Raw genomic sequence first — 25276 nt, forward strand, 5'->3', positions numbered from 1 at the left:
TTTGGCTTAAATCTCTATCTAAATTTCACACCATGTTAGCTGGTGGCATATTCATATCCTCACGTTAGACCATTGGTATACTGAAATAGTGCCAAATTCCATTTAACTCCATTTTGCGTGTTGGTTTTGGCATTGGGATGTTGAATGCTTTAAGACTGTTTCAAGTCATTCCATGCTCATATTCTTTCACTCCTTAGACTGTATACTCAAAAGTCTTTTTGTGATCTAGTTATTTTGCTCCTTAGCTCCATGCTTAGGAGTTTGGCTTTGTTCTTTCATTCAGTGGCCCAAAGCTCTGAAACTTGAGTTTCGCTCTACTGTCCCTGGACATGTGGCATGTGGCATATAACACGTGGCATGTGGATGGTTTAGGTTCTACTTCATAGTTATTATATAGTAAATCACTATAGGATAAAGGGTGAAAATCATATACACTAGAGAACAAATAAAATGAGTTCAACCTCCCATATACAATGTTAGATGAGAACTAAAGTAATGAGTTTGAGTTAGCATAGGTCATGAAAGTTAACCATAAGGATGACACATAGATAAATTTTATTAATGGTTGTGAGTATGAGTTAATAGTGGTTTCAAAGATTTACCAAAGGGCATATGTAAAGATAAAATTTATTATTTTCTGCAATGGTATTTAATAAACTGCAATTGCCTTTGAAGTCCTTTGCTTTGATTCAGAGTTGTGATTTTGAGGTTGGTTCAAACATGTGATACTTACACACATAATTGTTGTTGATTTGTTGGGATTTTGTATTTGACTAATATTATGCTATAACTTTAGGTTTTGATTTAGTCATAGTTGCTAGTAACTACATTAATAGTTCCATAAAAATTTCAAATTCTTATAGCAATCTATAATCACTTAGTAGATGTTCCACTTAATTTATCATTGTCACCTTTCTATCTTTTAGCGAGGAATGGTGTAAGGTTTGTAATATATATATATATATATATATATATATATATATATATATATATACATATATACCTTGCCTAGATAATACACTATTTATAGTAGTATAACATATTTACCATCTATTTATGACTAAATTTAGTTTATCCATTAAGTAGGGATAACCCTTCTTATTCCCATACTCATATCTTTTTATATAATATTATTTTTTATAAAATTAAAATAAGTGTAGTTTTTATCCCAAAGTTTCTTGTAGTGTATACTGATTTACATTTAACCTTATTTATGAAATGTTTAGTCCAATACTGGAGCTGATATTAAAAATATATATTTATCAGTGCTACAAATATATTTAATAGATATATGATCCTTTTAAATTTCTAACATAAGCTCAGTCCAAGCAGCCTTTTTTATAAACTTAACCTGCTATATAGTAATTCTTTCAACATTATATAAGCTTTTGCTTTTTCAATTAAATTTAATTTTATAGTATGTGCTTTTAAGGAATTCAGTCTCAGAGCTTCCTTTGGTCGAAAACTCACTGTGCATCAGCTGCGGGAGCTTGCATGGACGAGCTCGTGGGTCATTCTGCTGGAGCTAGGCTGGCCTTTCTCGTCAGGAGCTCCTGGTGACCTAGTAAAAGAGTGGAAAATATTCCACTTCCAGACAACTCCAGAAAAGTTCTTCACCAATACACATTCCGCTACTGGCTCAATAGGTGGATCGTAGCACCACCCGTGATTTCTCGCAAGATCATTACAAACATATAAAAACATATGGCAATCACGAACTGACCTTGAAATTGAAATTGTATAGATCTCCATCGGAACTTAAACACTTGATCAGAGCAATTATACTTCGCGGGAAGAGACGTGCAGCCTTCAGCACCAGAGATTAAAGCCAAAGTCTGATCCTTGCCTTGATTTGGTGCTGCAGCTGCAATTGCCTCGTTGGATTCCAAAGTAGCACAATGACCGAATCGTCCTCGTCTCTTTTGGCTGGTTTTTATCAAATGTACCACTGCTTTCCTCCCTCAATCACTGAATCTCCATAAAAGCTGTACGAGGGTAGAACCTCGATCTAAAACCCTAAACTCTAAACTTTAAAGTTCTTTATTCGCATAACAAGAGTAATTTAAAGAATATGCAAAGCTGCCTGGGCTCGAGCGCTCTCTTCCCCCATTCCCGCTTCCTTGTAAATCGCCGCAATCAACACATACGCCGAGGCATTCTTCTCGTCCAGTCTCACTGCTTCCTCGAATGCAAGCTCTCCGATAGCTACGTTCCGCCACTTCCGACACGCTCCCAGGAGCGTGATCCAGATGCTCAAACTCGGCCGCACAGGCATGCTCCTCACCATGCCCACGGCGACGTCGAGCTGGTTTGCACTGCCCAGCAGCTCGACCATGTAACCATAGTGCTCGGCTGTGGGAGAAACCGAGTAGCTTGGAAGCATGGCCTGGAAGTACTTCTTGCCTTCTTCCACCAGTCCGCCATGGCAGCACACGGCGAGAACTGATAGAAACGTGATCCCGTCCGGTTGCAAGCGTTTCCTGTGCATGCTCTCGAAGATCTCGAAGACCATCTTGCAGTCCCCTTGGCGGCTGTACCCCGCGATCAGCGCATTCCAAGTAACCAGGCCTTTGGTTTTCGTTGCCGGGAATGCGTCGAAAACCCGCTGCGCATCAGCCACACAGCCACACTTCCCGTAGGAATCCACCAGCGAAGTCGCAACGACGATATCACCCTCCATTTTCAAGTCCACCGCATGCGCCTCTATACTTCTTCCCACTTCCAGAGCTCCCAAGCCACAGCAGGCCTTGAGCGCAGCAACGAAAGTCACTCGGTTTGGTTCACAGCCTTCTCTCTGCATGCGTTGATACAGCTCCAAAGCCATCTCGTGCTCCCCAGCCTCTGCGTATCCCAGGATCATGGAGTTCCAGGACACGGCGTCGTGAAGCCGCATGTTGTCGAAGACACGCCTTGCCTCCGCTAGACTTCCATACTTCCCATACATGTCCACCAAAGAGCTGGCCACGAATACGTTCCTTGCGTGTCCACTGCTCTCGATCACGGCGTGAATATCTCTGGCCTTGACGAGGCACCACCTGATGAAAGTCTTCTCGTCGCACTGAGCCGCTTGGAGGATACCTTCCGTGGGTGTGGCTAAGCAAGCCAGAGCCTTGACAGCAGCGACGAAAGTCCGAGCGTTCGGTGTAAACCCCTTCCGTTGCATGTCCTCGAACAACTCGAGTGCCGCGCAACCGTCTCCACATTCAGCATAGCCGAGAATGATGGAGTTCCACAGAACGACGTCTTGGCAGCCTTGAATCTTGTCGAAAACTCTGCGAGCGTCTTCCATACTCCCACACTTCCCATACATGTCCACCAAAGAGCTCGCCACGAAAGTGTCCCTGTCTAGCCCAAACTTTGCAGCCTGAGCATGGATTTCCCGTCCCTTCTCCAGTGACACAAGTTTTACGAGCCTTCCGTCCGCTTGCTTAGCTTCTTCTTCCACCTCCGCTAAGCCAGAACAGGCCTTCAAGGCAGCGTAAAATGTGACACGGTTCGGCAGACAGTTTTCTTCCCTCATACGTTGAAACAGTTGCAAAGCCAAGCCTGCCTCTCCACAGTCTGCATATCCCGAGATCACACACGTCCATGAAACGACTGTCGGCTGCAGTATACCGTCGAAAGTCTTACGGGCCTCACTCAGGCTGCCGCATTTTGCGTACATAGCCAGCAGCGCGTTCGCAACGTAGACGTCTCTGTCTTCCCTGCTCTCGACCACGTAGCCGTGAATCTTCTTTCCGTTCTCTAAGTCCTTGGCGCGGCTGCAAAACTTGAGAGCGGCGATAGTAAGGGAAATGTCTGGCCGCTTCCCATCCAGATGAAAATAGTGATAAGCCCGTAAGTCTCCTTGAGATACCTGCCCGTTTCTCCCTGAGCTCCTATCTGGCCTCTCTGAACCTGGAATGCTGTCTTGCAAGAAGCTGAGATGTCCTGCTGTAGCAAATGGTTCCCCCCGTATCATTTCCTTCAAAACCTTTTATCAACACTGCCCTTCAGAGATGCAGTTTTTAGAAAAGAAAACTCAATACCTGATAGTTTTGAACATTGAAGAACGCGTCTCGTCCGTTGCTGAAAGCATATGTGGGGCAGAACGGTAGTGCTTGTATTTGTCCAGCTTGAGTTCTCTCTGAATCAGTAACAGTAGACGCTTGTGAGTGCTTTGCTTCTTCGAAAGTACTTTGTGAAACGCTGCCCAGCCTAGCCACTCCATTTCTTTTGCTCGGCTCAATACTTTCCCAGATCCCACGGCTTGCATTCTTTGCCGAATCAATCGAAAGGTATACCTGGAAAAAGACTCGGTCACTGTTATCTTCAGGAATACAACTCACCTCGTCGTTCTTCGAATTGCCTGGAAAAGGAATAGTGGATTATTGACGTTGAATGGCCGTAAGCACTTCAAATACGCATGAAACTTCATCGCACAAAGAAGAAACGCTTGGTATGCGTTCAAGGATATCGTTGATGCTGAGTTGATCTCGGAGTCGTAAAATACCGGATGACATTTCGGCCTCATGAAATGAAACATCTTCACAACCAGATTTAGTCCTTGTTTGTGGCACCTCATGACCGTCAGACTAGATCTGATGTGTTCGCCGCAGTATCTGTAAAAACATGTCAGAACATACAAGAAACGTGATCGCTTTCAAACGAACCTCGTATAGTCGGCTTGGATTTCAAGAGTGTGACAGTTGATGAGCAAACCACTCCATCGCATGAAACAAGCCCCATCTTCAGTCGAATACATGGACTTCACGTTCTTCCCACTAATGTCAGTATCAAAGCTTGTAGATGTTTTGTCCTCGTTGACACAGCATCCGAACTGTTCGAGGTCCCTGTGCATTACGTTCAAGAAAAGTGTTGCCTTTGCTTCAGACGTAGATATAAATAAGGAGTCGTCCACCAGCCGCATAAGAAGAGCCTCGTCTGTGGTCTCTTCCTTCACCAGGCCGTCCTGAGGTTTCCCTTGTAAAGCTGGTAGTATGTGGCGCAAGTCCAGGTAACCATAGTATAACGCGCATAGGAAAGACGAAAGTACGCTGCCTTGAGGAATACCGGTAAATTGTTGAAAGAAGTTGTGGCCGAGGTGCAAGATATTGGATTTTATGTGTTCTTTGAGAACTCTCAATAGCTGCACTCTTGACACATTAGAGTGATAGGCCTGTGGTAACGATTTGTTAGTAATACAACGCCCTGTAATAACCAAAGAACAAACCTGATCAGTAAATATTGTTTCGGAGCGCTTAGTTGTCAAGTTTCGAACAAAGTTGTAGACCCTCCCATCACTCCCCGCAGTAGCACAGGCTTTCTCGTGAAGCACTCGGACAGATGCCAGCCTGCTACGGACGGAAGTAAACCGCAAAACAACGTACTTCTCCTCGTGCAAGAACTTGTCAACAATGCTGTAAAGCCGTTCCTGATCGATAGTGTCGAACGCATTAGCGACGTCACAAACAGCCAGAAAAATTTTCGTTGGTTCTCGTTGTCTGAAACGTCGGATGAAAGGAAGCAGCTTCAAGTAGATGTCGTTGTAGCCGAATACAGACGCGCCAAGATCACCTTGATGACTTTCTTGCTCAAGCTTCAGACACTGATGAGCATCCCCGAGAGCAGAATTGACGGACTTGAACGAATAAACTGTCTGAATTTTCCCATCACCCCTGGAACCGGAACTTAGATCGGATGATCTCCTTCGATGGCTGACATGAACAACCCGTTTTCCTTTCCTGGACTTCGGAAAGGTGGAGTCTTTACGCTTGACCACGTAGATTGATGCCGAGCCGAGATTAGCTATTGGTCTGACGCTCGTTTTTTTCGGAAGAAGCCGGACTTTAGAGAATCCCAGTGCTCGGTTCCTGAGGGCTTTGTCAGCGTCCACACGTTTGTAGACAGTCTTTGATAGATCACGAACAGCCGCAGACTGAATCTGCGACCATATAGGCTTCCGGTAAAACACCACATTTTGCCGTTGATTCTCGCTCTCTGTAACGTAGAAGTGAACACGTATCAGAGGAACCAATACGTTTGTAAAAATCCAGTATAGCCAGTCTTCTACCATTTGACTTCTGAAATATCCAACTCCTTCGAGTTCCTTGATTGTATCCCGCTTGCTCAGAAAAGTAAAGTCGGAAACCTTAAGCTTCTGCAACAGCTGAACCGAGGAAAATGCTTCGTACCTCCGAAGTCCAACAAAGCGTGCATACTGCTTTCGAAGAGCTCTCCAGTTTTTGGGAGACCCGAGCATTTCCTGGGGTATGAGCCTCCTGGAAGCAGCCCACAAGAATGCCACAACTTGATGGTTGGTCGAGGTCATGGCCAGCAGCTCTGATAAAGGCCTCTCATTTTTTGGTTTGGTGCTACCTTTCCTTGGATCAGGCACTGACTTGCATGAACATGAAGAATCTCCACGAGATTCCTCTTGAGTAACATATCCATCATTCAGAAACATATCTTTAAAGTAAAGATTGCCATCGATTTCCTGCACGCTTATCCTCAGAACATACGAAATATTCTGGCAGCAATACCTTCCGTGGCAAAATTGGCACAGGACAGTGCCGTTTCAAAAGATGGCCACACTGAAACTTTTTAGCGCGACAGATTAGTCTCTTCAGAAGCCGCAAAATAGAAGGTGGGTAGCTGTGAAAGATATTTTCAGAAACTTAACGCACAAAGCTCATCGACAAGTACCTCTTTTCGGTTGTTTTGCTTCCAAATATTGACTCGAACAACCACGCAGCTCCCCCGTCCTTACTAGCTGCTGATGTAAAAAGAATATCTGCCTTGGTCAAGGATTTACCAGAAACAAATTCAAATTACTAAAGGATACGAGTTTTTGGCAGTCCCCCCTTCCTGTTAAAACAAGTGCTATAAAACATCTGTGCACGATCAATCTGTCTATGACAGGCTGCAGGCACACTTTCCAAGCGCTCCACCACCTGAGGATTATCAAATAAATCGGAGAAACGGAGAACCACAAATATTACTTTTTGCTTTTTCCTTCGTTGCCAGCTGAAAGGTCTTCTACGCTTTTTAAAAGCTGCACCTTGAGGTTCAATCTGTGATATTGATTGTGGAGAATTTTCATTTATCACACCTGTTTTGACAAAAAAAATAAAGAAGCAAGGAGAACAAAGCCTGCTTACCTTCAAGAGTGTAGGACTTTTCATGGCTTCTTGACGAAATAAAACTCAAAAACTCCTGCGATATCCGTCGCTGGCTAGCTGATGCTAGCAAAGTGATCGGAGTACCCGAAACTTGCATGTAGCAACAATTTGGAAGAGAAGCGAATACAGCAGCATGAGATAGCAAGTGTAGCATGAGGAGATCACCTGCAAGTATAAAAGAAAACAGAAGTTTTCAAGAGCCACGGCCAAACAAACAAAATCTTGCCTACACGGGAATGAAGAACACACCACGCAGTGGAAGTTACAGCATCCACAGTTGTGCTGCGAAATAGGCACTCCAAATTCTGAAAAACCGAAAACCAGAAAGCTAGTCATTTTCATTTCTAGTAAACACCAACTGACCTGCTGGTACCCAAAGCATAAAACATGAGACGGTCGTTCGCTCTTCCTGAATTGCAGCTCAATGACCCTGTGAACAACCTAGCTAAGAAAAAAAAAAAATTGCTACCGATCCATTACAATACAAAGCTAGAAATACCTCTTGCTGCGACCACCGCTGATCGAGTGAAAATGCAGCAGTATTAAGCGACGGGGCGCTCTCAGAAAGGACCGCATAGCTATCATACAAGAGCTCCTTGTAATCGGCCGAATCCCCTTCCTGGAACAGCATCCCTGCTCCGTCGCGGCCGCGGCCGAGGAGCTCCAGCACCAGCTGCCATAGAAATCGCAGGCGATCGCCATACACAGCTCGCAGTACCTTGGGATGGCGCTGCAAACCCTTGCGCCTTCTCGACCTTCCCGGCATTCCTTCTCTAGGGTTTCTAAAGCTCCCGCCTCTCATACATTTAAATTTAATGAGTCGTTAAAAAACTCTTTTGCTCATGCTAAGAATCGAACCCTGGTCTCCCGACTCCGTCCACGTGGACGGCTGAGGCCCCAAGGCTTTAGGATAGAGGGTTTAGGGCTTAAGCGTTAGGTCTCCATTTGGCCATGGAGAAAATCAGCTAAGCCGAGAAGCATGGCGCTGGTCGAGCAGCTCGGCTTGAAATCGGTGAGTTCTTCGCAGCTGCGCGTTGCCCTGTGGAGGAATTCTATGATGCTGCTATTGCAGCGGCATTCGCCGGTCTCCTCCTCTCCATTCCTTCCCGCTTCTAGAAAATCTCTGCCAGTTTTTTTGCCAAGAAGATGGGAGCTCCAAATCAGCGCGAGAGGGAGTCCTGTCTGCCAGTTCGCTTCTGCCGCATCCGAGAATGCGTGTAAGTGATTTATTTCTCTTTTGGTTGCCCTGAGAGAGCGTCATTGTAGATTTGAGAAAGAACGATCAACTGCCTGTTCGTTTCGAGCTGGAGAAGCTGGGCATTGTCATGGATGATTGGACGCTTGGGAAAGAGCATCGTCTAATATGTCCCCAGGTGCGTGAAGAGCTTTTTTGTCCAAGTTTCACTGTTTTTCTTTCTCTTGGGCAGTGTAATGGAGGCACCACATACGAGCCCAGCTTTTCTTTGAGGCTTGAGGACGAGTACGTTTTGTTCGTTTTTTCATGCGACTACATTTTATTATTTGTTCTGTAGATGGACAGCCATTTGGAAATGCCATCGGAGCACTTGTGGATATCATGGAAAGGTGAAGCAATTTATTTAAATGACATCCATAGCTAACTCGGGTGTTTTTTCTTTTCTTTGTTGGCATCAGGCAAATGTACCACATGAGAACGGAAGTGCCTTGACCAAGCGACAAATGGCAGCAGCTTACCATTGGAGAAATCCCAAAATCACAGAGTTTTCACGCACAAGCTTGAATTTACAACCTTTGAGCGATGATGTAAGCTGCAGTAGAAGAATTTCACGACTCTGACTACATTTGCAGGTTATCAAATGGTTCGCCACCCGTGGTATATCTCAAAAAGTATTGCAACGAAATAGAGTAGAACAGATTTACAGTGGCTCAGAGGTATTTGCTTTTTCTGGTGTATATTCTTGACCATAACTTCTCGTTTAGCTGGCTATTGCATTTCCTTATTACAAAGAGAACAAAATCATCGACTGTAAATATCGAACCATACCCGAAAAGCGCTTTTGGAAGGTACACGCTTAGCTTTGGCTTCGGTTTTGATCCGTTTGTGCCAGGCACGGGGCGCTGCAAGGAGAACATTCTATGGTTTAGAAGATATTAAAGGGAGAGACGAAGTTGTCATTGTAAGTGTGCATTTTTCCAGCGTTATATGCTCAATCTTATTTCTTTTTGGTGTTTTTGACAGGTTGAAGGTGAAATGGATAAGCTTTCTATGGAAGAAGCTGGTATCATAAACTGCGTTAGCGTGCCCGATGGTGCGCCTGTGAAGGCTGCTGACGGTGAAACGCCAGATCCTGAGGAGGTACGCATTATGGTTCGAGCATACGCATTTCATGTACCTTAATATTTTTGCATTGCAGGACAAAAAATTCTCATATCTTTGGGATTGCAAGGAACAATTTGGAAAGGTTCGAGTTCCCGATGAAGTATTTGCGTTGCGAAACTTGCATGAAATAATATTTGTGTAGGTGACTCGAATATTTCTGGCCACCGATGCGGACGGTCCCGGACTTGCTCTTGCCGAGGAACTCGCTCGACGTTTCGGTCGTGAGCGTTGTTGGCGCGTGAACTGGCCAGTCGTCGACGGAAAGCAGTTGAAAGACGCTAACGAGGTTTTCGACTTGTTTCTAACAGTGAACTTCTCTCAGCGTTTTTTATCGTCAGGTGCTGCTGACGCTCGGGCCAGAAGCGCTGCGAGAAGTTATTGCAAAATCGGAGCTCTATCCAATTCGCGGACTTTTTCAGTTCTCTAATTTTTTCAAGGAGATTGACGATTACTACCATATGCGTGTTGAGGAAGCGGAAGGTGCTTCCACTGGATGGAAGGGACTAGATGAGTATTATACGGTAAGAATTTGGCTATCGTTTTTATTATTCACATGACGACTTTGTAGGTTGTTCCTGGAGAATTGACAATTGTGACCGGAGTTCCGAATTCTGGCAAAAGTGAGTGGATCGATGCACTGGTCTGTAATCTGAACCGCTCCAAAGGCTGGAGTTTTGCGCTGTGCTCCATGGAAAATAAGGTATGGCTTTCTTACGTTTATCATTTACTTACCTTTCTGTGACCAGGTGACGGACCATGCTCGGAAGCTTATTGAGAAGCATTACAGAAAGCCGTTTTTTGAGGCCAAGTACTGTTTTTTACTGTGTTTTTCTTCCTCATAGCTAAAGCTGGCATACTGCACGTTGACAGGTATAGTAACTCCACGCCCAGACTGACTCCGGAAGAGTTTGCTGCTGGTCTAGAATGGCTGGACAACCATTTCTATTTAATCAGGTTTGCATTGTTTTGTATGAGAAGCGAAGTTGTAACTGCGATTGTAGATGTGAGAATGAGAAGCTTCCATCTGCTGATTGGGTTTTGGATCGAGCAAAAGCAGCGGTTCAAAGATATGGCATACGAGGATTGGTCATAGATCCTTACAATGAACTAGACCATCAGCGATCTAGCAGCCAGTAATCGTTTAAAATTTCAACGTAAATTCCCTCCCTCCTCTAACTTGCTTTTGCAGGACTGAAACAGAATATGTTAGTCAGATACTAACCAAGATCAAACGCTTTGCTCAACACCATGACTGTCACGTTTGGTTCGTCGCTCATCCGAGACAAGTAAATTTCTTTGTGTCCAGTTCCTAATAGCAATCTAATTGTTCGTTCTGAACAGATGCTCAACTGGCAAGGACAACCGCCAAATATGTATGACATAAGTGGAAGCGCTCATTTTATTAACAAGTGCGACAACGGCATTGTAGTTCATCGAAACCGAGACGCAGAGAAGGGTCCTCTGGATCAAGTCCAGGTAACTTCCGTTTGTGTGTGCGTGTGTTTTGAGCAAGTTTTTGGTTGATTGCGTGAGAACTTGCGTAAAATCTCCTCTCTGCGCTTTTGTTCCTCGTGCTCATGACGCGTTTTTTGTAGATTCTTGTTAAAAAGGTTCGCAACAAGATAGCCGGGCAGATTGGTGAAGCCGTCTTGAAATACGATAGGTTGGTGTTTGTAAGCTGTGATGTTCGTGCTTGGTTGATTGTTTGTAGCTCTCCTTTGGTTTCTTTTCTTTTGTGGTCTCTGAAGCTTGCGTTTTGCAGAGTAACTGGTTTGTTCTCCGATGCCGGGCCTGTATGAACAAGTTCGTGGAGAAGCTCCAATTTTGTGTTAGTGCAATGGAGGTAATGGACGTAGAGCCTGATGACGTGAACCTTGCTTTGTAGATTCACCACGGTAAACAAGTTTGTATATGACGGTAGGATATGATTTTCTTCTCGAGAGACTTTAGAACATTCTGCAGATAAGCTAATTATAAGGGTAATGTGACAATTTCCAAGATGATTACATGATAAAGACCTTTTTAACAAGTAAAAACATAGTCCCACTTAAGGTTTTTCAATTTGGAGAGGGCCGCACGTACGCGAGCCCTCAACTTCCACAAATTACAACGTCCACTCCTCCACTTTGGGAAGATGGTAGGCCGGCCAAGCCGAAGTGCAATGGGAAGGCTGAACCTAGGCCATTGGCTTTTACGATCACCAATAGACCCCGTCCAGGTAAGTCCCTATTAAACACACTAATAAATGGAAGTATTGAACAAATAAATTATATGGTTACACAACACCGATCATGGTTTGCCATTTAAAAATAAAATATTATATTAACAGCACTAACCAATTTGTCATTTTGGGGAAGAAGCAATACCAATAGGCTGTGTTTATAACATTAGAGGCCTCCTCATAATATTGAAGTTACATTGAATGAGAAAAACATAAGAAGAGCTCGTGAAGCATCACTATGAAAAATCTTTGTGGATTTCTCAGTTATAGTTGTGTATAAATCTAAATCAATAGCAATAGGAGGTTACTACAACAAAGCCCAACAAGAAATTGTGAGTGACTGCTAAGGATAAAAAAAGCTGGTAGCAAAACAAGGCTGCGATCAAAAGTCATCTAAATTATATTGAAATGCTCTTTTTACATGAATGATTTTCCTCAAGGAACAGGTTGAGACAGAATACCTTTAAAAAGTATCTCGTGGAGAAGTATGGCTACTACTTTTAAGAGAATTCTCTGTTTAGTTTAAACCACTCAAGCAATAATTGCAAGATAGATTATTTCAAACTCTAAATTTTATCTTCTTCATCCTCATCCTCTTCATTGTCTTGTTCTGGTAGCTAGAGTGGTCCCAAAACAAACTCAAAATCTCTAAGAGCCTTCAAAGGAGCCAATTTAACCACTAATAATTTTTTGGAACTCATTCATGGGATTATTTCATATTAAGAACAGAATTAAGGTAAAGCTAGGAGTCTAAACAATTTTCCCTGTTTGAATTACAAGAATCTTTGGTTAGGGATAAGTCTTCAAAGGCCCTTTATATTTTATTGTTAAAAGAGCAAATGTTAAAATGATAAACATTATATTCAAATCTATTAGACACTCTTAATTAAATCAATATAAGACAATAATACAACCATAGAATAATAATAGCAATTTTAATATTAATAACAATAATAATAACCACTCTGCTTACTTTAAGAATATTCTCCATGTATAAGAGCTAATCAGAAAACCACAAATTCATATATAGTTATATAATACAACGCATCTTTATTAAGGATCTTTAGGATATTCTGTATCATGTGACTTTTATAAATATACATTTTATAACGTCAAAACACTTTTTTAGATATTGTTTAGTACACATCTATGTTATTACCATCTCAATCTTTTCTATAAAGAGATTAGTAAAATATCAAGTTTAACATAACAGAATTATTATTAAAGTGATTAAAAAATAATTTCTTATAAATTATATAATAAACATTTATGGATAGTTATTATTTATACATTTATCATGATGAAAAGTATTGGAATCCCACCAAATTGAATTTTGTGTGTTTGATTTGTAAATTACCATATTACAATCATTCTGTATTATAAGAAAAGTGAATAAAAAACAATTGTTACAATATTTTTTGGTAGACCACATTACTTTTTCATGTTCTGTATATAATACAAGATGACCATCATTTTGTAAAATAAGTAAACATAAACCAAAATATTCATCTATATTATCTGATGTCCAAAACAAATTTCTTTTAGAATACAGAGAAATTTTACAATTTGATCTTAATAATAACATAATTTTCTTATTTATGGAAACTATAAACTGGTCAGTATAAAGTTTGTTATTGGTAAATCCAGCATTCAATGTTGTTAATGATAAATCACAAATATATGATGATCCCTTTAAGCTAATGTTTCTTTTTTTATTTTTCTCAATTAAAAGGTTTTTACTTCTATATGCACTATATTCAAAATTAAATTTATTTGATGTTATTGCACATTCTTTTGCACGTTTTTGTAATATAGTTTTACGATTTTCATTATATATATGCCTTAAAGCAGTTCTTAATGAATTTCCAGTAACGTTTACATCTGGTGATATTGTTTGTGATGAACAATAAGGTGGATAACCTTCTAAACGCTGAAAAATGAAAGCTACAATTACTCTATTATAATCAACAATAAATATATTATGATATGTTGAAGAGTAAATGTGATTTCTTGATTTGATTTGTGATAAAAGATTACTAAATCCTTCATCAAGAGCCATTGCAGTTTCATTTTCAGTTAAATAATTTGTCTCTTCAAAATATTTATTATATTTTACTCCAAAACCTGAAATAAAATATAAACAAGTATAAAATATCATAAAAATCATTTAAAAGTTAATAGAATTCCTTAAAGAGGTAAAATAAAATTTTGATCTTAATTTTGTATCATCCTTAATAAACTTAGGACTTTTATACTATAATATAGAAATATCAGTATACTATTATTTGTTATTTCTTAAAGTAGTACTTAACTTTTTCTTGAAGATATTATTTGTAATATAATAGTATATATATCACATATGGCAGTCATCAAAGAAAAAATCCAACAAGCATAATATGTTTATGTCATAAACCTTAGTAGGATAACTTATGAGGGAGTGCTCACATTAAACAAGCAATAAATAACCTAATAAATAATATACTTAACATGTGGCAAGTTTCATAATACAATAATTAAGTTTGATATGTATGTATATTTGTTATATGTTGCATGCAACAATGTTTGGTTTGTTTAATAGGTATTATTCTAATTCAATTCATCAATTGAAAGTTTATAAACACATTATTAAGGTAGAATAAGATGTTTAGATAAATTATATATATATTGTTTAATAAAATATCCTAGAATATTAAAGCATTATTAGAGGGTTTTTTTGAGGTTTTCGACCTCCACCCAAATTATCTTATTCTGAGTGGAGAGATGTTTGGATGTCAGGCCTCCTACACTAAACTGAAATAGTTCATATATTATCCAGGTCACTGCAATCCATTTTTAGATCCATGACAATTTTGAGACATGGATTGTGTGTATGCCATACAATCTTGCAAAAGCCTTTCCATTGCAATAACTATACACTCCCAAGTTTGTCAGCGCTACAAAGAAAATTTGGACGTGTTTGTGATAAACAAGCTCATCCAAATGTATGCACGATGCGGCAGCACAATGCACGCACGAAGAGTTTTCGATTCCATGGACCCTCCAGTCAGAGATTCCATGACGTGGGATCTCATGCTCTTGGCATATACCCGAAACGGGTATCTTCTGGAAGCTAAGCAGTTTTTTAGCCAGATGCCTCAGCACAGCGTCGTTTGCTGGACAGCCCTTTTCATTGCTTATGCCCACAATGGGAATCTCAAGGAGTCTAAGGTAATATTTGATGCGATTCCAGAACCGGATCTCGTTGCTTGGACATCAATGCTCGTGGTATATGCCCAAAACGGGTATCTCTTAAAGGCAAGAAAAATATTCGGAAGGATGCCACAGAGGGACCTTGTATCCTGGACAGCCATGCTTTCTGCATATGCTCGAAATGGCAACTTAAGGGAATCTAAGCTCATCTTTGACGACATTCCAGAACTGGACCTCCCGTCATGGAATGCGATGCTATCAGCTTATTCCCAAAACGGGCATTTGGAAGATGCCAAGCGCATCTTTCACATGATGCCTGCAACGAATCTAAGCTCCTGCAATGCAATCTTGTCAGCATATTCCCAAGAAGGAGACGTCCCCAACGCAAAGAGGTGTTTTGACAAGATGCCGCAGCATTGCATGGTATCGTGGAATGCTATGCTTGCGGCATATGCCCGGGCAGGGCATCTCGAAGATGCGAGGATATTCTTTGCCACCTTTCATGAGACCGATCTTGTGTCTCGCAACACCATGCTCGTGGCATTTTCCCAGGCAGGTAATATCCAGGAAGCAACGCGCATCTTCAACGACATGCCCTTCTGGGATTCGGTATCTTGGAGCAGTATGCTCTTCGCATATGCCCTCAACGGGCATCTGGACAACGCAAAGGAGATGTACGACCGAGTGCCGTACAGGGACGTAGTGCTGGACAACTCGATGCTTAGTGCGCTCGCGCAGAGGGGCGACATGGCCGGGGCTAGGCGAATATTCAAGAGCATGCAGTACCACAACCTCCTGTCGTACAACGCGATGCTGTGTTTGCTGCCCGTGGACGAGGCCCGCACAATGTTTGACCGCCTGGCCCGCCGCAACCAGGTGACGTGGAACGTCATGCTCAATGTGTACGGCCAGGCCGGGCGGGTGGAAGATGCGAAGATTCTCATGGACGAGATGCCGCAGCACAGCCTCGTGACGTGGAATTCGATGCTCACGGCATATGCCGTGACCGGGCATCTGGAATACGCCAAGTGCGTGTTTGAGAATATGCCGCATAGGGATCTTATATCCAGGAACGTCTTGCTCAGCGCGTTTTGCCACTGCGGCGAGTTCGCGAGCGCGAAGGCGAGCTTCGATCTCATGGAGGAGAGGAATCTCAAGTCCTGGAACACGATTCTCGCGGCAAGCGCCTTCCACGGGCAACGCGAGAAGGTAGTCTCCCTGTTCCAGCGGATGCCGGAGCGAGATCTCGTCTCCTGGAGCACTTTCATCGCGGCGCTGGCTCGAAATCTCGATGCCGCTGGCGCGTTCCAGGGATTCCACACGCTGATGCTCACGGAGGAGCCCGACGACAGCAGCTTTGCCCTGTTCTTGGTGGCGTGCAGCCATGGTGGCAGCGTCGAGGCAGGGAAATCGTGCTTCCACTCGATGGAGAGGGATTTCGGGCAGAATCCCACACGGCAGCATTACAGCTCCATGGTAGATCTGCTAGCGCGGGCCGGATCAGTCGCGGACGCCACAAATCTCCTGAGCAGCATGCCATTCGAGCCGGATGGCCTGGAATTTCGATCCCTGCTTGGAGCTTGCGGCCGGGACAGAGATCTCGAGCAGGGAGGCGTCGCGGCAAAGGGTGCTGTGGATCTGGATTCCACATCGCTGCTATTGCTCTCCAATCTCTACGCCCCCGGAGCTTCTTCTTCCCGCCTATAAGCGCCAGGAGCCCTACATTTTGAAAAGAGAAAGAAGAGGGTTAATGGAGGGCTTTGCGGTGGCGATGGATCTCTTGGAGAAGATGGGCAGCAGCGCGCGGCACTGCAGGGAGGTGTACCAGAAGCTCCACAACGACGATGCCGCCGTGATCCAGCGAGTTGAAGCGATGCTCAGCGAAGCTGGGGCTGCCGTGGAGGAGGATCGCGAGCGAATGACTGGGTTGCTCCAAGGTATGACTCTTTTTTGTCTTCTCTCTTTCTTTGCTCAAAGCTTTGTTGGCTAGATTTGAAGCAGGAAGTCGACGCGACCGATAAGATGATGGCTCGTTTGAAGAATGCGGGAGTGAATGACGCAGAACTGGAAGCTCTGACCATTACGCTCAAACAAATCAGAGACCATGAGCAGGATTTGGAGGAAGAAACCAGATAAGTGTCATGTGATTTCACTCTCGAAATTTTTGTATGTTTGTTCTTCGCATTCTTGACACTAGTTCTTGATTTTTCCACAGTTCTAAAAGACGAAGTGAACAGGATCGAAACTCGTTTCAACTCCCTGGAGGCCAAGAAGGAAGAACTTAAAAAGCTCGAAGCGCTCCAGCAGCACAACACGTGATGATAGCACCATTTTTTTTTTTCTCACTCTCTTCGTTTTGCTTCCAGTCACGAGCTCTCTTTGTTTGCACAAGTCACTAGGATCGTCCCGGACACCGAGTCTATTGGGAGCTCTATACTTACAGGCAGTAAGCACATCTCTAGAGATTAGTATCTCTCGAAAGCCTTGACGTGTTTTCTCCTTTCCTAGGCATCTTGGACGAGCAAAAGCGACTAAGGAGCGAATTCAAGCTCGACACCACGGAGAAATCTGAGTTTGAGACATGCCGAGCTCTCTGGCGCATGGAAGTCTAGTCTGAGCGAGAGTTTGCAAGTAAGCTTTGTTCCCTTTGGATTATTGATTACAGCTAATTTGAGATCGATAATGTAGGGACGGTACAAACTCTGAAAGAACCATTTGCTTCTTCGAGCAGCAAAAATGTTGATAGAAGGTTTTTTTTTTCTTTCTTTTATCGATGGAGGCGAGTGGTAGTAATGTACCGGCCCTTCTCAAGGTCATAAATGGTTTTCAACCGCGGTTTCCGGCATCTCAGAACGAGCCAGACGAGAACAAACACTAGCCCGAACGATCCAAAAAACGAAAGAATGGTTACCCAGTCATCCCCAAAACTCCACTCCGAGCGCTCCTCGATGTTATCAGCCAGCTTCACCATCAACGCTCCCAAGGCCCAGTCGAGTGGAACGTTGCCGACTTTGTTCGTGAAGCGCACCCTGGCCAGGAGAGATTGTTACTTATCGAGAACTTCGAAAGAAGAGAGGCAAAAAAGCTACGCTACCTTTCGTCGTGCATGGCAATCCCGAGCCTGTCGTGAAGCAGCGCAACGATGTAAGCCGTGGAGAAGCAATACTTTAACAAGTCTTCCTCTTGGATTCCGACGTGCTTGTCCTTGAGCTTTGTCCATTGCTCGCCGCAGTAGAAATCACCCGCGGCTTCTACGTCGGCCAAAGAAGTGGTTGCCGGCAGTCCAAAGAACTGGAAGAAACGAAGCGAGAGAGCTTTAAAGAGAAACTTGTAGAAGAAACAAACCTCGGACGTGTAAAAGAAATTCTCTGTCGCAAAAAACTTTCCACGGAGATCCGGGACAAACGTGGATCCAATCGCGCATCGCTCATGTAGGCATTGGTCTGGTAAGAGTTACACAGGTTATTCATCCGGAGAGAAAGAAGACTAGCGTACCTTCGCCCATTTGAAGAAGTTCTTGAGCAGCTCTCCGGCACTCAGAAAAGTTTCCAGACGAAAGTACCGTGGAGACCTTGACTTGGTTCGGCCCCGGTAGAGTGTTTGCAATCTTCTCTAGAAGCTCCGAGTTCATCACATAGCCGGCCGGAGTACACGGATCAATCACCACGCCGGGTTTAGCCTTTAATCCTGCAGTCGCGTCCAGTTACCACTCAACTTAGAGAAAATAACTGAGCTTGCCATACTTGGTTTCACCGCCCCGGAGAGCAATAGCTGAAGTAAATTGTCCCAGGCAGCCTCTTGACCAAAGTGAAGAAAACTGTACGTGTAGAGTTTGTAATTGACTCCACCAAACTCCAAAGAGTGCAGAAACTCTGGAGGAAATGGTGAATCTGGCACAAATGTCACCTGATCAAACAAGGATTAGTGAAACGCAAGGACGTAAACATTCGAAAGGCTTACCTGAGCAGACGCGCCACCAAGCTCCACTATTCCAGTAGTCGCGTGTGGATCGCCACCAAGCGTGCCAAGAGCGTAATTTGCAGAAACCCACGCAAAAATTCCCTCCTCTGTGCCTGCAAGGATACACGAGAGAACTGTGAGCATACAACACAAAGAAAAGATAAAAGCAAAGAAGAGAAGAGAAAGAAGCTTACCAGTGATAACCGAGGCCCAGCTATCTTCAAACATGAAATCAGACTTGCGAAGCACCGATCGACAAGACTCAATGATATCGTCTTGGATGTTCTTCTCCAGCCGCCTCAAACCAGCAGTGGCCATGAGATATAGTCTCGTCTGTCCTCTATCCTTCTTCGCGATCCTCGCGTTTGCGAAGTCCAGCAGCTCCACCAGCGACTCCCCAGCCTGTTGTGGATTCGACGAGAAAGATGACAACCCGGGCTTTGTCTTGAGCGATGGGATGTCTTGCGTATCAATGTGGGGGAAGAGCTTCTCCACCTTGTAGCTAAAGATGTGGAGCCGGGACCCGGAGCTCCCAGCGTCGATCACGATCGCATGGCCTCTGGAGTTTTGTTGGCGGCGCGGCCCTCCAAAGACCGAGAAGAAATAGAAGAGAGCCGAGACCGCGAGGATGAGCGTCACGGCCCCCCAGATCCTCCTCTGCCATTGCTGCCGATGAGAATGCGACGCAGCACCACCGCCGGAGCTGAGAGATAAGTGATACCTGGGAGGGAGCTGGGTTTTGTGCGGCGGAACGAATGCCGAGCTCGGTCGCGACTGTAGCTTGGCGAAATCCATCCTGCCGGACGAGGATTCCGCCGCGGCAGTAGCTGCCGATGACGATGCCGATGTCGATGCGGTTGCGCCCGACGAGCGACGCATGAATCCTAACCCATTCGCGTTCATCCTCTCATCCCAGCTGGAGATCTACTCGAAATCATCGCTCCCTGTCGCTCAGCTGACCTGATCGCACCGCGGGGCCGACGGCATTGTCGTGGCGTGGCGCCTTCTTCTCCTTCCAGCAAGAACCCTAATCCTAAAGGGCTTGGGTATATAAAACTAGGGCAAACCAAATAATTTTTCCCTCTATTTTTTTCTCCGCGAGGAGCGAATGGCGCCTCCCAAGCTAGGTATCTCTTCGAGCTCGTGTTTCTTCCTCTCTGATCTATCGATCTTGCTCCAGGAGGCGAGCTTCCATTCAAGATCGGCGTCGCGGGATACAGCGGTGAGCTCCAGGTCGAAATATTGCCTTCGATTTCGCGGAGCAATCCCTTAGACGATCTTCCTGAGCTGATTTTGGTGAGTATTTTCAGACAGTGATCGTTTCCTTGATCGGCATTCGTGTTTTTGGCAGCCACCAGTGCAGCCTCCCCAGACCTCCGCGGGGATTCTTGCAGAGATCGAGGAGAAATATCTAGTTCCTCGGCTGGACAGGGAGATTGATGACGTGAAACGGACAGGAAAAAACTGGGAGGTCGACTGGTTTGGAGATGGATTTTATCTCTATGAGCCGTCTCTGGCACCGCTTACGATTTCTCCGGTGTGGAAGCCGCCGTTTAGACGAAAGGAGAGTGAGTATCGTACGTCGGAAGAGCAAGGGAGAGTTTGGGTTCCTGAGTTTGAGCAGGTATGTTGATCGAAGCCTTTCAAGTGTTTCTCTTCCATTTTTTTTAATGATTTTCTTGCTTTTGCTTCTTTCTCCAGATCAAGCCTGAGTATGGAAGCGACGCTGCTTCATCGATGTTGCGGAAGCCAGGAAATCCGGCCGACTTTGTCCGTGGAAGTTCGAGCAATCAACCGTTTCGACCAGGTGGAGTTGATCTTGGCGAAAAAATTATTCCCGAAGGCGCACAGAACGGAGAATGGCTAGCCGAAGTTTTAGAAGGCAAACCACTGCAGACTGTTGCTCCGGGTTTTAAACGGGGTTTATCCAATCTTGGTGTCCCTGAGGTATGCAAAAGTATTAGCAACATATTTTGACTAAACTTCATATGCTGCAGCCATTTACATGGTCCAAGAAGTCGGATGTGTCTTCTGCAGAGACATTCAAGGAACCAGAAAAGGTTTGCTCTTTCGAAACGATGTTCGTCTTCTTTCCTGAACAGTGTGATTTCTACACAGAAGGACAGTGTCCTACATTACGAAGACTTATTTCGGAAGGCATGGGAACATCAAATGCTGGAAGATGATAGTGAGGTCGATGACGAAGGTAAACCATTGGTAATTCCTTTATGTTTCAAGCAAGGCTTTGCAACGTTTTTCAGATCCCATCGACGAGGTTGTATTAAAGGACGAAGTGGAACCCGAGTCTGAAGTTGATAAAATCCTTGCAACTGAAACGGTCGAGGCTGCTCCTGTGCCGAAGGCAGAGGCTAAACAGGTAATATAGCTGGTTACAAATGAAAAACATTTTCTGACATGGAACTATTTTTCAGGAATGGGTGGTTATGGACGGAGATAGTGGTGTAGCAGAAAGGTTTTTGGAGCTTATACCAGATATGGCAATCCAATTTCCTTTTGAACTTGACAAGTTTCAAAAAGAGGTACGTCATCTCGAGTCGTACTATGAAGTCTTGAATTACCTTCCGCAGGCAATCTATCACCTTGAGAAAAATGAATCCGTGTTTGTTGCTGCACACACATCAGCGGGCAAGACAGTTGTTGCTGAATATGCATTTGCATTATCTGCAAAGGTATGCTCCGCTAATGTATTCTAGCTTTGTAAGTCTGACTCTCTTATTCCAGCATTGTACAAGGGCAGTGTATACGTCCCCCATCAAAACCATCAGCAATCAGAAGTATCGTGATTTTAGTGAGAAGTTTGATGTCGGACTTCTGACTGGGGACGTGAGTATACGACCCGAGGCTTCCTGCCTGATTATGACCACAGAGATTCTCCGCTCTATGCTTTACAAGGGAGCGGACCTTGTACGGGATATAGAATGGGTATGTATTCTCCCAGTTGATTCTCAATCTTTCTTTACGATCGACGTCACAGGTAGTTTTTGATGAAGTCCATTACGTAAATGATGCTGAGCGAGGTGTTGTATGGGAAGAAGTCATTATCATGCTTCCCCAGCATGTCAATCTTGTTTTACTATCAGCTACGGTAAGAATTTTCTTGTTTACAATCTTCTTGCCTCTTATTGTGACTGTTTTAGGTGCCTAACATTAGGGAGTTTGCTGATTGGGTTGGTCGCACAAAGCAAAAGAAGATATACGTAACTGGGTATGCATGCTCTCCATTGCGTTTCCCAGCGTCTGAACTTTCTATGCGCAGGACGACTAAACGACCAGTTCCTTTGGAGCACTGTCTGTTTTATTCGGGAGAGCTTCATAGAATATGTGCAAACGAGACTTTCTTACCTCTCGGTGTCAAGGCTGCCAAGGATGCACATTTAGCGAAAACAGCAGTGAAAAAAGGTCCTGTGGCACCTACACAAGGAGGACGGGGAAATGTTCAGGGGAGAGGCGGACCTGGTGGCAGAGGGGGCAGAGGGAACAAAGTCATTCCAGAGGAGAAAAACAGTCGTGGCGGTCCATGGCGTTCTGAGACTTCCCAGTGGTATGGACTCATCAACGTACTATCAAAAAAGAACTTGTTGCCTGTACGTATTTTCTTGCATTACATTCTTATGTTGTGTAATTTGGTTCTCTGTATAGGTGGTGGTGTTCTGTTTTTCAAAATCTCGCTGCGATCAATCAGCAGACAGCTTAACCGGATCAGATTTGACAACATCAACAGAAAAAGGAGTGATTCGCGTTTTCTGTAACAAGGCCTTTTCACGCCTCAAGGGCACGGATAGGCAACTTCCTCAGGTGTGTACGTATCTTCTAGCTCAGTACTTATGCTCGAAGTATTTTATAGGTCCTTCGGATTGAAGAATTGCTGAAGCGAGGTATCGGAGTTCACCACGCTGGTTTACTTCCTATTGTGAAAGAGGTAGTGGAGATGCTCTTTTGCCGAGGCGTAATCAAGGTGATGAGTTCGTAAGGTTTCTGAAGTGGTCCTTTCTAACTGGAAGTGCAGGTCTTGTTCTCTACTGAGACATTCGCAATGGGAGTCAATGCACCTGCCAGAACGGTAAGATAGCCATGCAGTTGAGATTATCATATACTTATTCGTATGAGATGCAGGTTGCATTTCATGGATTCAGGAAGCATGATGGTAAATCATTTAGGCAGCTTTATCCAGGCGAGTACACTCAGATGGCGGGCCGAGCCGGGCGAAGAGGCCTTGACACGGTAAATATGGGACTCTTCTTGCTAGGCCAGTCATTCTCACCTCTTTTTACTTCAGGTAGGAACTGTAATAGTTATGTGTTGGGATGACATACCCGACGAAGGAGATTTAAGACGTCTCTTGACTGGGAAGGCCACGAAACTGGAATCACAGTTTAGATTAACTTACACGATGATTCTGAACCTTCTTCGAGTAGAGGAGTTGAAGGTACAATGAACCGATTGTTTTCTTTCTTTTCGCTTTTTCAATGTCAACTCTCCTTGTAGGTCGAAGACATGCTCAAACGCAGTTTTGCGGAATTTCATGCCCAACGTGCACTTCCTGAGCAACAGCAGCAACTTCTTAGACAAGAGGGCGAGCTTTCAAAAATGGCTGCAACGATAGAATGTATTCTTGGCGACCCCACGATTGAAGATTATTACAAATTAGCAAGCGAGGCAGATATGCTCGGAGAGAGCATTCAGGAAAAAGTGATGAACTCCCGTGCAGCACAGCAAGCTCTTATACCGGGACGAATAGTCACTGTCAAGACGACTATCGTAAGTCATATTTCTACGCTGCTTTCGTGCACTAGTGATTTTCTCTTTACAGTACCCAGTTCCAGCTTTGGGTGTTGTCCTAAGAGGACCTAGCGGGACAACAAAAATGAGCATCGTTTTGACACTTTACCGTGGTGCAGTTCCAGCCTCAGCAAAACTTCAGCCTCCAACTAAAAAGCTTGATCAAGATGGAGGATATTTCATCAGCAAGAAGAACAAGAACGACGACGACGAGTTCGCAGTTTTTTCGGGGTCCAAGAAATCTTCAGGTGTCATTCGGTTGACGATGCCGCACTACGGAACGGTGGGAGGAGTCTCCTTTCTGGTCGCAGAGACCAGTGGCCAGGAGTTTCTCAGCATCTCGAAGGAGAAAATCCGGGTTGATGCCAATCGGATCTTAGAAGAAGAAAGCACTATGGCCATCTCGGCTGTACTGCAAGCCCTCACAGAACTTGAGAGACTTTATCCGGCAGATCCTCCACCTCTTGATCCCGTAAAAGGTAATTACTTTCGATGCTCTTGACTAGCAAAACTTGACTAACGCATTGTCTTTCAGATTTGAAGCTCAACGATATCGATGCCGTCGAAAAGTACAAGAAGAAGCAAGCCATCACGGAGCTTATGGCACAAAACAAGTGCCATCGGTGTCCAAAGCTGCAAGAGCACTACTCGATTATCAAGAACCGACAGCTGCTGAGAGATCGCGTGGACAAGCTTAAATTCGATGTTTCAGACAACGCATTACAACAAATGCCAGAGTTTCAGCGTCGTGTAAGTATTCTTCCTTGGCAGCCGTTGTTTGGTTTTTGACTTTGCTACACAAATGTGGATGGCAGATGGATGTTCTCCAGGACGTTGGCTGCATCGATTCGGAGCTCATCGTTCAGCTCAAAGGCCGTGTGACGTGCGAGTTCAACACTGGCGATGAGCTGATCGCGGCGGAGTGCCTCTTTGACAACCAGCTTGCGGATCTTAACGCTGCTGAATCGATCGCCTTGTTGTCCTCGCTGGTGTTCCAGCAGCGTGAAACTAGCGAGCCTGTCCTCACTGAAAAGCTCGCGGCTGCGAAAACAAGGTAATCGTTTAATGGTTATCGTGTGCTACTTGTGTTTTTCTACTCTTTTCTCTCAGGCTTTACAACACAGCGTTGCAGCTTGGAGATTTGCAAGTGAGCCATGGGCTTGTTTCACACGCCGAAGACTACGCTCGTGACGCCCTCCATTTTGGACTCATGGAAGTGGTGTATGAATGGGCAAAGGTAAATTATAAGCATTTGCATTCCAGGCACTTTCTTCTTCCTTCGTTGACTCTTTTGTGTTGCAGGGAACTCCATTCTCAACAATTTGTGAGATGACCGACGTTTCCGAAGGTCTGGTGGTGAGAACTATAGTCCGATTGGACGAGACATGTAGAGAGATTAAGAACGCGGCGCGGATTATGGGAGACACGACGCTCTTCAACAAAATGGATGAAGCTTCCAACCTTATTAAAAGAGATATCGTCTTTGCTGCAAGCTTGTATGTTACAGGGCTTGTATAAAACTCTGCAAAGTCAGAAGTAAATAGTATTCCAGATCAACTTTTAAGCCATTATATTCATATATTTTAA

At 44.2% G+C, this 25276-nt stretch overlaps 5 protein-coding genes, 1 long non-coding RNA gene and 1 other non-coding gene across 11 annotated transcripts; 2 read left to right on the forward strand and 5 right to left on the reverse strand.

Annotated features, from left to right (window-relative positions):
- Window positions 1–2062: 2062 nt before the first annotated feature.
- On the reverse strand, window positions 2063–3961 carry LOC112346591 (pentatricopeptide repeat-containing protein At1g11290, chloroplastic-like). Its single transcript, XM_024675910.1, has one exon. It carries the CDS (start codon window positions 3959–3961, stop codon window positions 2063–2065), a length of 1899 nt encoding a protein of 632 aa, XP_024531678.1.
- On the reverse strand, window positions 3869–7912 carry LOC112346647 (telomerase reverse transcriptase-like). 3 transcript variants are annotated; one of them, XM_024676117.1, is made up of 13 exons: window positions 7660–7912; window positions 7524–7601; window positions 7391–7465; window positions 7140–7325; window positions 6981–7090; window positions 6824–6932; window positions 6685–6772; window positions 6522–6633; window positions 5213–6475; window positions 4653–5158; window positions 4329–4601; window positions 4029–4283; window positions 3869–3973 (listed from the first exon to the last, which is right to left on the reverse strand). In XM_024676117.1, exons 2-13 carry the CDS (start codon window positions 7540–7542, stop codon window positions 3967–3969), a joined length of 3003 nt encoding a protein of 1000 aa, XP_024531885.1. In that variant the 5' UTR covers window positions 7543–7601; window positions 7660–7912; the 3' UTR covers window positions 3869–3966. The 3 variants fall into 3 exon arrangements, with proteins under 3 accessions (XP_024531885.1, XP_024531883.1, XP_024531884.1); XM_024676115.1 differs by having other exon boundaries at window positions 6824–7090; XM_024676116.1 differs by having other exon boundaries at window positions 6824–7090; window positions 7524–7605.
- A 186-nt stretch (window positions 7913–8098) lies between these two features.
- Window positions 8099–11555, forward strand: LOC9642532 (twinkle homolog protein, chloroplastic/mitochondrial). 3 transcript variants are annotated; one of them, XM_024676102.1, is made up of 20 exons: window positions 8099–8172; window positions 8233–8377; window positions 8427–8533; window positions 8588–8640; window positions 8693–8744; window positions 8814–8942; window positions 8988–9071; window positions 9120–9203; window positions 9248–9316; window positions 9379–9495; window positions 9554–9601; window positions 9662–9805; window positions 9858–10040; window positions 10088–10219; window positions 10266–10327; window positions 10390–10473; window positions 10521–10652; window positions 10709–10805; window positions 10861–10995; window positions 11282–11555. In XM_024676102.1, the coding sequence occupies exons 1-20, from the start codon at window positions 8140–8142 to the stop codon at window positions 11402–11404; spliced, it is 2013 nt and encodes a 670-aa protein (XP_024531870.1). In that variant the 5' UTR covers window positions 8099–8139; the 3' UTR covers window positions 11405–11555. The 3 variants fall into 3 exon arrangements, with proteins under 3 accessions (XP_024531870.1, XP_002971100.2, XP_024531869.1); XM_002971054.2 differs by adding an exon at window positions 11115–11182 and having other exon boundaries at window positions 8099–8377; window positions 11282–11391; XM_024676101.1 differs by having other exon boundaries at window positions 8099–8377.
- Window positions 11556–11584: 29 nt separating this feature from the next.
- On the reverse strand, window positions 11585–11745 carry LOC112346686. Its single transcript, XR_002992545.1, has one exon. It is a non-coding gene; the product is annotated as a U1 spliceosomal RNA (small nuclear RNA).
- LOC112346612 lies at window positions 11607–20482 on the reverse strand. The gene is made up of 3 exons (XR_002992512.1): window positions 20471–20482; window positions 17593–17594; window positions 11607–11689 (listed from the first exon to the last, which is right to left on the reverse strand). It is a non-coding gene; the product is annotated as an uncharacterized LOC112346612 (long non-coding RNA).
- LOC9641848 (probable apyrase 5) lies at window positions 17669–19914 on the reverse strand. The gene is made up of 7 exons (XM_002971250.2): window positions 19084–19914; window positions 18890–19002; window positions 18673–18835; window positions 18425–18616; window positions 18275–18372; window positions 18024–18220; window positions 17669–17958 (listed from the first exon to the last, which is right to left on the reverse strand). Exons 1-7 carry the CDS (start codon window positions 19790–19792, stop codon window positions 17697–17699), a joined length of 1734 nt encoding a protein of 577 aa, XP_002971296.2. The 5' UTR covers window positions 19793–19914; the 3' UTR covers window positions 17669–17696.
- Window positions 19970–25266, forward strand: LOC9642533 (DExH-box ATP-dependent RNA helicase DExH11). The gene is made up of 24 exons (XM_002971056.2): window positions 19970–20016; window positions 20070–20185; window positions 20241–20513; window positions 20591–20836; window positions 20887–20949; window positions 21008–21095; window positions 21151–21266; window positions 21322–21429; window positions 21478–21579; window positions 21632–21832; window positions 21885–21995; window positions 22048–22115; window positions 22167–22494; window positions 22550–22705; window positions 22755–22865; window positions 22917–22970; window positions 23024–23131; window positions 23187–23336; window positions 23396–23668; window positions 23721–24168; window positions 24225–24439; window positions 24505–24743; window positions 24800–24926; window positions 24992–25266. Exons 1-24 carry the CDS (start codon window positions 19998–20000, stop codon window positions 25205–25207), a joined length of 3936 nt encoding a protein of 1311 aa, XP_002971102.1. The 5' UTR covers window positions 19970–19997; the 3' UTR covers window positions 25208–25266.
- Window positions 25267–25276: the final 10 nt, after the last annotated feature.

Source organism: Selaginella moellendorffii, unplaced genomic scaffold (genome assembly GCF_000143415.4).
Source record: "Selaginella moellendorffii unplaced genomic scaffold, v1.0 SELMOscaffold_16, whole genome shotgun sequence".
Taxonomy (NCBI): Eukaryota; Viridiplantae; Streptophyta; class Lycopodiopsida; order Selaginellales; family Selaginellaceae; genus Selaginella; species Selaginella moellendorffii.

Bases quoted from the DNA above. Each gene is read 5' to 3' on its own strand.
- LOC112346591 (XM_024675910.1), bottom strand. From the start codon at position 3,961: ATGATACGGGGGGAACCATTTGCTACAGCAGGACATCTCAGCTTCTTG.
- LOC9642532 (XM_024676101.1), top strand. From the start codon at position 8,140: ATGGCGCTGGTCGAGCAGCTCGGCTTGAAATCGGTGAGTTCTTCGCAG. The intron at 9,072-9,119 runs GTATTTGCTTTT...CTTCTCGTTTAG, and splicing joins AGATTTACAGTGGCTCAGAG to CTGGCTATTGCATTTCCTTA. The intron at 10,220-10,265 runs GTATGGCTTTCT...TTCTGTGACCAG, and splicing joins TGTGCTCCATGGAAAATAAG to GTGACGGACCATGCTCGGAA.
- LOC9641848 (XM_002971250.2), bottom strand. From the start codon at position 19,792: ATGAACGCGAATGGGTTAGGATTCATGCGTCGCTCGTCGGGCGCAACC. The intron at 18,836-18,889 runs GTAAGCCTTTCG...TTGTTTGATCAG, and splicing joins TTGGTGGCGCGTCTGCTCAG to GTGACATTTGTGCCAGATTC. The intron at 17,959-18,023 runs GTAGCGTAGCTT...TCTCCTGGCCAG, and splicing joins ATTGCCATGCACGACGAAAG to GGTGCGCTTCACGAACAAAG.
- LOC112346647 (XM_024676115.1), bottom strand. The intron at 6,476-6,521 runs GTATTGCTGCCA...ATAAGCGTGCAG, and splicing joins TGCCAATTTTGCCACGGAAG to GAAATCGATGGCAATCTTTA. The intron at 5,159-5,212 runs GTTTGTTCTTTG...TCGTTACCACAG, and splicing joins AAACAATATTTACTGATCAG to GCCTATCACTCTAATGTGTC.
- LOC9642533 (XM_002971056.2), top strand. The intron at 21,580-21,631 runs GTATGCTCCGCT...CTCTTATTCCAG, and splicing joins CATTTGCATTATCTGCAAAG to CATTGTACAAGGGCAGTGTA. The intron at 23,337-23,395 runs GTACAATGAACC...CTCTCCTTGTAG, and splicing joins TTCGAGTAGAGGAGTTGAAG to GTCGAAGACATGCTCAAACG.